General features: G+C 43.7%; 1 protein-coding gene across 9 annotated transcripts; it reads left to right on the top strand.

Annotated features, from left to right (window-relative positions):
* Positions 1-535: 535 nt before the first annotated feature.
* TLR10 (toll like receptor 10) lies at positions 536-9,987 on the top strand. Of its 9 annotated transcripts, XM_045834692.1 has the most exons (5): positions 536-857; positions 1,222-1,357; positions 5,527-5,812; positions 5,910-6,008; positions 7,177-9,987. In XM_045834692.1, the coding sequence occupies exon 5, from the start codon at positions 7,239-7,241 to the stop codon at positions 9,669-9,671; it is 2,433 nt and encodes an 810-aa protein (XP_045690648.1). In that variant the 5' UTR covers positions 536-857; positions 1,222-1,357; positions 5,527-5,812; positions 5,910-6,008; positions 7,177-7,238; the 3' UTR covers positions 9,672-9,987. The 9 variants fall into 9 exon arrangements, 8 of the variants coding, with proteins under 8 accessions (XP_045690648.1, XP_045690651.1, XP_045690649.1 ...); XR_006785192.1 differs by lacking the exons at positions 1,222-1,357; positions 7,177-9,987 and adding an exon at positions 6,173-6,697; XM_045834695.1 differs by lacking the exon at positions 1,222-1,357 and having other exon boundaries at positions 5,527-5,615.
* Positions 9,988-10,598: the final 611 nt, after the last annotated feature.

The raw sequence follows: 10,598 nt of genomic DNA, 5'->3' as shown, positions 1-10,598 counted from the left end.
TCGCAGCCCACACTCAATCCACTGAGCCATGCCAGCCAGGGCTGAAAAGAAGAAAGTTTTGATTTCCTTCGTGCTACAACATGGAAGAACCTTAAACATGTTATGCTAAATGAAATTAAGCCAGTTACAAAAGGACACACAGTAAATAATTCAACTTATATGAGGCCACAAGAGATGTCAGATTTATAGAGACGGAAAGTAGAATAGTGTTTACCAGGGGCTGAGAGGAGGGGGAAATTGGGAGTTATCATTTCATGGGTCAGGGCGTCGGGGTGGGGTGATGGAAGAGATCTGGGGGTGGATGGCCGTGGTGGTCGGGCAGCAGCGTGAACGTGCTTGGTGGCATTGCACTTAAGATGGTTAAGGTGGTACCTTTTACGTATCTGTATTTTACTGCATTTATTAAAAAGACATTCTAAGACTACGACCAATTTATGCAACCTGTAGTACCACAGGGATGCAGTAGAGGGCAAAGGAGTTTTAGCATCACAGAAAATCATGATTCAGTCACTCCTTCAGCCACACCTGTGGCTCACACGCGCTGCTGCAAGCCTGGGAGTGAGAGCTGTTAGCTTTGTTCGTCCTAACGCTCCTGAAAAGGCAGTGAGGGCTGCAGGGGCCTTCCCTGAAGAGGAGGTCATGTGAACTCATGTACGTGGGAAAAATGAAGCCTAATTCAGATTTCTAGTATTGTTTTGCCTCTGTTGCTCTGAGGATTACTGATCAGTGAAAGACCTCGGGGCTGCAGATCTGAGGAATTGTACTGAAGAGGCATGGGGGTTTGAGTTTCCTTTCGATGGTTGCTGATTAAGCCTGGCCAGTCCTTCTCCCTCGAGTGGATGGTCCCAGGAGTCCTGGTGAGTTTCCTCCAGCTTCAATTTTCCGTGATGCGTGTTAGTGATGTCTGCTGTCGACTGTTTAGAGCTTACTTGTAGCTCCTTTACAGTCTAAAAGTTCTGCATGTGTGTTGTATGTCTAAAAGCAGGGGCACAGCTCTCGGATTTTGTATGTTGTGGCCCTTGCTCAGTTTCCTCTAGAAGTCCAAAGGGACCAAAGGTGGCCGTGTGGCTGCTGCAGGGAATGATGGGGGGCGTCTGGGCATTTGATCCCCAGAAGAGCTTTCTCACGGACCACCTGCACTAAGCCATAGATTAGAGTTCCATGCACTTTCTGAGTTTTATTTTAATTCTTGTGGATGTGTAACTCTCTTTATGCATGTAGACAAAGTCCTCTGAACTCTGTGACACCCAGCAGAGTGTCCCACAGCAGCCTCCTACCACTCGTGAGAGAGGCACACGGGGTGGGAAGGAGGAAGAGGCCCCCATGGCCGCAGGCCCTGACGGTGGAATCGACCTTGGTAATCAACTCCCAAACTACTTCATTTCGGGGCTCAGAATGCCTTCAGCCTGGGTTCTGGAAAGGACTAGACAGGTTGGGTTCAAATCCAAGTGCTGTCACTTATTCAGTGGGTAACCTTGGACAAGTTACTTAATCTCTGGGTTCCAGCTACTCCATTTGTAAAGTTGGGATAAAAATAGCCACCATTTTGTTGGGTTGTCAAGAGGATTGAGCAAGATAATGTATGGGAAGTGGGTAGCTCCCCACCAGACACATAAGAAACATTTAACAAATGGCAGTCATTCTCACTCTTATGTTGCAAAGACCACTCAATGTTCACTGAGTTTTTAAACCCTCCTCCATTTTTTTTTTGCATTATTGGGAAAGAGAAATTAGAGGATTAGATATTCTTTGACAAACCACCTATAGTCATTTCATGGTGTCCTAGACTGGGACTTTTAAATCATACTCTGTTCAGGAAAGTCATTCCGTTTTTCACCTTCTTTCAGCATAGTAGTCACAGAAGTAGGAGTATGATAATAATAATAACTATTACTTATTGGATGGATATTTCATGAAAAGCTTATGCCCCACTTTTTAAAATATTTTAATGAAATGCTGTGATGCATATGGCTTGCCTGCAATAGGATCTCTTTATTATTAAGAGAAGTTTAAAGAGAGTTGGTTCATCCCCCTTGTTTAGAATAAGTTCTAGACGAGGTTGTGGTATTGGGCGGGAGGAAGAGGAGGGTAGACCATGGAAGCTCTGACCTTTCCATGTGGGGGATTTCAGAGAAAGAAACTGGGTTAGATTCTGCTGCATTTTTCAAGGGCCACAGCTCTCAAAAATACCTTGATCAGCTAATGACCGTCCCTCCCATTGTCCTGCCACGCCATCCTGCAGCCTCAGACAGAAGGAAGAATCAGTAATATGGAATCTTGTCTCGATGAAAAAGTTTTCTATTTTGCTCACCGTGAATGTCTGCATTAATTTTAATTTTTAAAATATTATTTATCTTGATTAATGAGTGACTTGATGGCCCTTAAAATTTGTGCCTGAAATCCCCTAGTCTCGGCCCTGATAAGTGCTACCATTTGTAGCATGCCCACCCCGGTAACAAGTGACTCATATGCACTCTCTTTTTTACGCCCCTTCACAAAATCTGTTGTACTGATGAGAAGCTGGAACTCTTCAGCAGTTAAATTAATGATCTAAGCTAGCACAGCCAGTGAGTGGCTAAGGTTGGACTTGAACACAGATTGACTAATCCCTTACACTAAACTCATTCCTGAACCATCATGCACTGCATCGTATCAGGAATTCACAACACCAGTTCATTCATTCAACACACATTTTTGAGAGCATATTATGTACCACTCTGTGCTTAAAAAATATAAAATGAAATCATTTGTTCATTCATATATACATTTTTAAAAGTATTTGCTGAGCATGTGCTGTGTGCTAGACTCTATCTGATGTGCTGGGGATATGGAAGTGAACGAGACTGTCAACTCTTTCTCTCCTGGGCGTGAGAGGTGGGGGAGATAATTGATAAACAAATAAATGAACAGAAGTTTTAGATAGCAGTAAGCACTCTGTTTTGTAGAGGAATTAAAATAAAGTGATATGAACTAAAAACAAGTTGTCTACTTCACACTAGGTGGTCAAATCAGGTCTCTTAGAGGGGATAAACTTTAAGCCAAGATCTAAATAACCAAAAAAAACCCAACCAAGAAAGGCCTGGGAGAAGAGCCTGCCAACCCCAGGGGAGAGGCTAGTGCTGAGGCCCTAAGGTGGAGGAAGCGTGGTGCGGCCGGGAACTACAGAGGGCCAGTCCGGCTGGAGTGTGGAGGGCAGGAGAAGAGGAATGTGAAGTGAGATCCCAGAAGGAAGCAAGAGCAGCTCATGGAGCGTGTCGTTGTCTAGTATTAGAGGTGAGTTAGCCACAGGCCGGCTGCTGTCACAATATACAGTGGCTTAAACCGGATAGTGCTCAATGTGATGACTCAGTCCGTGTCACTGTAAGTAATTGAAATAAAATCTAAATTGGGTGACATTTGCAGACTTACTCATTAGGTTCCTTGGACTGTGTATTAGGAGACTTTAAAGAATCAATACAACTTAGTGAGATATGGTTTGATTGTGATTAAGGTAGTGTAACACATTCTGAGAACAAATCAGCCCCGACTCACCCTAGAGTGGCTAAGAGCCCGGGCTCTGGACTCACGACAGTAACTCCGTGACGGCGAGGTGGGCCTTTGACCGCCACCTTTTGTGTCTGTGAAGGGGGAGTGGGGACAGCACTCGGCTGTCGTAAGGATCGATCTGTATAAGGTTAGTGTTACTTAGCTCAACGAATGCTAGCTGTCGTTACCCCCAAAACATCAGGTGGTCACTGTGTCATTAGCATGACAGAGCCCACATGGAGTGGAGATGCCACCAGACTTGCTGAATCGATAGAAGTGACATCAAACAGAACAAGTTACTCCTGTCCTCTTACATGTGGGTAACAAATTAAAATCATGGCACTGGGAACTGATTTATTTTGCTGGATTCCTGAAATCTGGAGGATTGTCACAGATATAACATTACATCACAGAGGCTTTTTTAAATATTTGTAGCTGTTCTTCCATTGACTGTCGGATGCTGTAGTAAATATTGTACGAAAAGGAGATGACCAAGGGCTACCTCGGATGAGCTGGAAGGAGTAAAAAGGGAGGAAATATCTCAGTGCCAAGGAGAAAACCCTGGGCCTGTTCCAGGCCACCATCTCCTCAATCCCACCCCCACTGAGAGCCTTCCATGGCCCCTTTCCACCAAGCACTCAGTGGGCAAGGACTATGAAAGTCAAAGTTTTCTCTTCACCGTCATGTCCCTAGGTGGTTGAGCATTTCTGTGTTCAGTTTCCTGTTTTCTATGAAACATTTTTATAAAGTATTTTCATTGTTAACTTAAGAGAAATATCCACATTTTCTAGAATTCCTTCACAACAACAAACAAACAAATAAAAAACCCAAACTTGAGTAGGCTCTAGAGACAGAAAACTCCAGACGAGAGTGGGGCACTATTTCAGGTGTCCCGTTGTGTTAGTTCTGCCAGTTTGGCCCCTCGCCACACTGGCACAGGTGTGCGCACGTCCACACACACACACAGCTGCTCACAACTGCGGCCCACAAGAACAGCACAGCGAGGTCTCACTGCGCCACGTGGAGGGTGCCTTGTGTTCCTCCTGCTGGTCTATGGGAGTGACGGGTCCGAGGGTCGACTGAGGGCCGGTGCGTTTTGGACACATGCGAGGTGAAGCAGGAGAACTCACACCACTGCTGATTATTTTCCTGTGGTGTTTCCGAGTGCCTGGTGTGGGAGGACCTAAAGTGGAAGAGTTTACTGCTTTAACATTAGAATTCAACCACTTCTCAGCTCCTCCTCCCGCCCCCCACCGTCTTTCTTGCATGAATTACTTGAGAGAGTCCCAGCAGATCTCTCCCATCAGCCTTGTGCTGTTCCAGCCATTTCCACCCAACAAGCAGAGGACTCTAAAGCAGGGGTGTCAAACTCACTTTCACCAGGGGCCACATCAGCCTCGAGGTTGCCTTCAAAGGGCCGAATGTAATTTTGGGACTGTATACGTGTAACTACTCCTTAACAGCTAAGTGAGAGCTCAGCGCTGCTGCCAGTAGAAACAAGGTGCCGGGTGGGAAAAAACAAGGCGGAGGGCTGGATTCAGCCTGTGGGCCTTGTGTTTACCACCTGTGCTTTAAAATGTACCTCAGCACCTGTGACCCCTCTACCCTGAATCCTCCACTGATTTCTTATTTCAATCAGAGGAAAATCCAGAGTCCTTACAAGATCTGACTGACCCTTCCATTCACTTCCCCGACTCCAGTCTAGCTACTCCTCACGTTTTCTAAGCCTGCTGTCCACCAGGCCTCTGACCTTGTACTCGTGCCTCTCTCTCTCTTCAGGACACTTCTTTCCCCAGACAAGTGGCTCGCCCCCTCACTCCCTTAGGTCTCTGCACGAAGGCCACCATGTTAGAGGGACCCTTTTTGACTGCCCTGTGCGAAATATCAGCTTCCCCAGTCACTCTCTATTCCCTTTAACTCAAAGTTATTTTTCTTTCTAGTCCGTATCACTGCCTCAGATATACATGTATCATTTTGCCTATCGTCTCCCTTTTCTTGCAGCTCACCAGGATGTAAGCTGTGTGGGAACTGAAGTTCTCCCTGCTCTATTCACTGCTATATCCCCAGTGCCTAGGAAAGTTTCTGGCCAAGTAGGTACTTCACAAATGTCTTGAATAATGAATGCTGTGAGAATCTTAGGTCTCCGAACACCTCTGCTCTGTGTCTGATCAAACAACTTGAAGGCTGCGTCTTCTCAAAATCCTCAGAATTCTGCATCCGTGAGTGTCCTCATCTGTAAAATGCGAGAAATAGAACTCCCCTCAGAGTGTTGTGATAAATCAGTGAGGTAATATATAGGACGGGTTTAGTATTTATCTCGGCACGTAGAAAGCCTCCAGGAGATGGAAAGTGTTTTCATCTCCATCGTTACTATTGTTTGGCAGGGATTGAGATTGCTTTCGCACCAACCTGAAGACACATGAAGGAGTAAGGATGGGAACCATTCTGTTTACTTCTACGATTCGGACCTTCTGCGTATGTTGGTAAGTGTTGTTTGAAGTCAGATATTAGCTTCCAGGGACTTTCTACTTCCACATGTTACAAAAATTGAGGAATACCTCATAATGTTAGTGTAGGGGCCCACAGTATTAGGTGATAAAAATTTCTTTCATCGAGAACTTACATCCACATTAAAACCTGCACACAGATGTTCACAGCAACTTTGTTCATAATTGCCAAAACTTTGAAGCTATCAAGATGCCCTTTAGAAGGTGAAGGGATGAATAAACTGTGGTACATCTGGACAAATGGAATTCTATTCAGCACTAAGAAGAAATGAGTGACCAAGCCATGCAAAGACATGGAGGAAACTTCAGTGCATATAACTAACTGAAAGAAGCCACTCTGAAAAAGATGCATCCCATGCGATTCCAACTGTACATTCTGGAAACGACAGAACTGTGGAGATAGTAAAAACATCAGTGCTTGCCTGGTGTGTGCGTGTGTGTGTGTGTGTGTGTGTAGATAAAATGACAGCACAGAGGATTTTTTTTTAGCGTGATGAAACATACTCTGTATGATACCATAATGATGGACACATGACATCATCCATTTGTCTAAACTCACAGGATGTACAAGAGGGAACCATAATGTAAACTATGGACTTGGAGTGACTGTGATAAGTCAGTGCAGGCCTATCAATTGTAACCAGTGTATTACTCTGGCGGAGGATGTTGACAAGGAAGGAGGCTATGCATGTGAGGGGGCTATATATGGAAAAAATAAATCTCTGTACCTTCCCTTCAGTTTTGCCGAGAAACTTCAACTGCTCTTAAAAAATAAAGTCTTTAAAAATTGCTTTTGATTTTCTTAAAGCCTGCAGGCTATCAAGAGGGAATGTGAGAGAGGGTGTTGAGTATGTCCTGGCAATACAGTTCCTGAGCTGAACCGAGAGAGAGGCACTTCTGCCAATATTGTATTTCTCCCGTCTGGGAATCCTGACGTGTCTCCGTGATGGAGATATGACACAGTAACTGGCTTGGAAATCCAGGAGCCAAGCTCATAAATCAAGTTCAAAGACTCAGTGTACACATGGGGACCCTATTTCAAACTCTTGGTGAATATAGTCATATGTTGGCATTAAAAAAAATTAAAAGCCTTAAGGATTTAACAAACCACATAACCACTTAACATTATTTGCTGTCTCTCTAGGATTTTGAACTCCCCTTCATCATTCATACGCGGGAACCAATGATAAAATCCCTGGAATCACAATGAGACATCTCAGAAGCATTCATGTGCTTTGCGGTATTGTCATGTCAGTGCACGTCTGGGCTTCAGAGCTGCCGGAAGAAAGGGAGCTGACGACCAACCTCTCCAACCTGTTTCTCAGAAAGGTTCCTGCAGACTTGACCCCAACCACGACCACGCTGGATTTATCCTACAACCTCCTTTCTGAACTCCAGAGTCCAGATTTTCGTTCTGTCTCCAAACTGAAAGTTTTGATTCTGTGCCACAACTATATCCAAGAGCTGGATATCAAGACCTTTGAATTTAACAAGGAGTTAAAATACTTAGACCTGTCCTACAATATGCTGAAGACCGTGACTTGGCACTCCCTAGCAGGTCTCAGACATTTAGATCTTTCTTTCAATGACTTTGGCACCATGCCGATCAGCGAGGAGATTAGCAACATGTCTCGCCTGGAAGTCTTAGGTTTGAGTGGGGCAGAAATACAAAAATCAGATTTCCAGAAAATTGCTCACTTGCACCTAACTACTATGTTTTTAGGGTTGAGAACTCTGTCTCATTACGAAGAAGGCAGCCTGCCCATCTTAAATACAACAAAACTTCACATTGTTTTACCAGCGAACACAGATTTCTGGGTTCTTTTGTGTGATGGAATCAAGACTTCAAAAATATTAGAAATGACAAATATAGATGGCAAGAGCCAATTTGCAAGTTATGAAACTCAAAAAAGTCTAACTTTAGAGAATTCCAAGACATCTACTCTGTTACTCAGTAACGTTGATTTACTTTGGGATGACCTTCTTTTCATCTTCCAGTTTGTTTGGCATACGTCAGTAGAATATTTCCAAATTGAACACGTGACTTTTGGGGGTATGGTTTACCTTGACCGCAATTCATTTGACTACTCAAACACTGCAATGAGAGCTATAAAATTGGAGCATATACATTTTAGATTTTTTCATATTCCACAGGACAGTGTCTACTTGCTTTTTACCAAAATGGACATAGAAAACCTGACACTGTCAGATGCACAGATGCCTCACATGCTGTTCCCTACTTATCCTACAAGGTTCCAATATTTAAATTTTGCCAATAATATCTTAACAGATGAACTATTTAAAAACCCTATCCAATTGCCTCATTTGAAGACTCTCATTTTGAAGGGCAACAAATTGGAAACACTGTCCTTAGTGAGCAGTTTTGCTAAGAACACATCTTTGCAGTTCTTGGACCTGAGCCAAAATCTGTTACAACATGAAAATAACGAAAATTGTTTTTGGCCGGAAACCTTGATCACCATGAACCTGTCATCCAACAAATTTGTTGATTCTGTTTTCGGGTGCTTGCCCACAAGTGTTCAAATACTTGACCTGAATAATAACCAAATTCAAACTGTCCCTAAAGAGATTATTCATCTGCAGTCTTTGCAAGAGCTGAATCTTGCATTTAATGTCCTAACCGATCTCCCTGGGTGCAGTCATTTCAAAAGACTCTCAGTTCTAAACATTGAAATGAACTTAATTCTCAGTCCATCTCCCGATTTTTTTCAGAGCTGCCCGGGAGTTAAGACTCTAAATGCAGGAGGAAATCCATTCCGGTGTACGTGTGAACTAAGAGATTTCATTCAGCTTGCAAAATATTCCAAGGGCATGATGGTTGGATGGTCAGACTCATACGTCTGTGAATACCCTTTGAATCTCAAGGGGACGCAGTTAAAGGATGTCCACCTTCCCGAATTATCCTGCAACACAGCTCTGCTAATTGTCACTATCGTGGGGGCCATGCTAGTTCTGGGGATGGCCGTGGCCTTCTGCTGCCGCTACTTTGATCTGCTCTGGTATGTCAGGATGCTGGGCCAGTGGACACAGATGTGGCACAGGGTTCGGAAGACAACGCAACAGCTCAAGAGAAATGCCCAGTTCCATCTGTTTATTTCTTACAGCGAAAATGACTCTGCCTGGGTGAAGCATGAATTGATCCCTACTCTAGAGAAAGAAGATGGCTCTGTCTCGATTTGCCTTCCTGAGAGAAACTTTGACCCCGGCAAGACAGTTACTGAAAATATCCTGAACTGCATTGAGAAAAGCTGTAAGTCCATATTGGTTTTGTCTCCCAGCTTTGTCCAGAGTGAGTGGTGCCATTATGAACTCTACTTAGCCCACTACCCTCTCCTTGATGAAATTTCTCATCACATAATCCTTATCTTGTTGGAACCCGTTCCACTCTACTGCGTTCCAACGAGGTATCCAAGGCTGAAAGCCCTCATGGAAGAGAAAGCATACTTGGAATGGCCCAAGGACAGGCGTAAGTGTGGACTCTTTTGGGCAAATCTTCGAGCTAATATTCATGTCAGTTCACTAGAAACCAGGGACACGTGTGAGCCACACACATTCACAGAGTTGAATGAAGAGTCTCAGGGTTCTGCCCTCTCTCTGATAAGAACAGACTACGTGTGAAGCCCCGTTCTCCCTCGGGGAAATTGGGCCCCACGTACACTATTGAGATTTAAGTTGATACCACCTTTATGATGACAACTTGGCAATATCCATTGAAATGAAAAATGATTGTTCCCTCATGTTAATTCCATAGAGGTTTTCTAAGAATGCGTCCTACAGAAACAGAGGTTTGCAAAGGTTTGCGTCAAAAGGTGTTTGTCTGCCAGTTCGATTCCCAGTCAGGGCACATGCCTGGGTTGCGGGCAGGTCCCCAGTTGGGGGCAAGAGAGGAAATTGACTGATGTTTCTCTCCCTCTCTTTCTCCCTCCCTTCTCCTCTCCCTAAAAATAAATAGATAAATAAATAAATAAATACATAAATATTCATATTTTTTATTTATTAAAAAAGTGCCCTGGCTGGCATAGCTCAGTGGATTGAGCGCAGGCTACGAACCAAAGCATCGCAGGTTCGATTCCCAGTCAGGGCACATGCCTGGGTTGCAGGCCATGACCCCCAGCAACTGCACATTAATGTTTCTCTCTCTCTCTCTTTCTCCCTCACTTCCCTCTCTAAAAAATAAATAAATAAAATCTTTTTTAAAAAAGTGTTTGTCCTAGCATTGTTTATAATCATGAAAAATAGAAAACAGCTCAAATGTCCACAAAATAAGGATTGACTCCATAAGTTATAATACATTAATGCAATAGAACATTACCCAACCATTTAAAAGGATGAAGTAGCTCTGTATTGACTGGTATGGCGAAGATTCTATTAACATGGTGGTTTATCAACTGAAGTAAAAGTCTAAAGGAGTCTGTGTCAGTACTTTGATATGTAATAGCAGTTTGAGTTTGGACATGAGGAACATTTGGTTTCTCTGTGGTATACTTCTATAATGTTGGAGTTGCTTAGAATGAATCTGTACTACTTTTATCAGAAAAAAACCCC

Source organism: Phyllostomus hastatus, unplaced genomic scaffold (assembly GCF_019186645.2).
Source record: "Phyllostomus hastatus isolate PE091 unplaced genomic scaffold, TTU_PhHast_1.1 phas_contig_196, whole genome shotgun sequence".
In the NCBI taxonomy this organism is placed as follows: domain Eukaryota; kingdom Metazoa; phylum Chordata; class Mammalia; order Chiroptera; family Phyllostomidae; genus Phyllostomus; species Phyllostomus hastatus.
This window is presented reverse-complemented; position numbering and strand designations above follow the sequence as displayed.

What these genes read in the sequence shown, in the direction of transcription:
- TLR10 (XM_045834696.1), top strand. Translation starts at nt 7,239, where the DNA reads ATGAGACATCTCAGAAGCATTCATGTGCTTTGCGGTATTGTCATGTCA.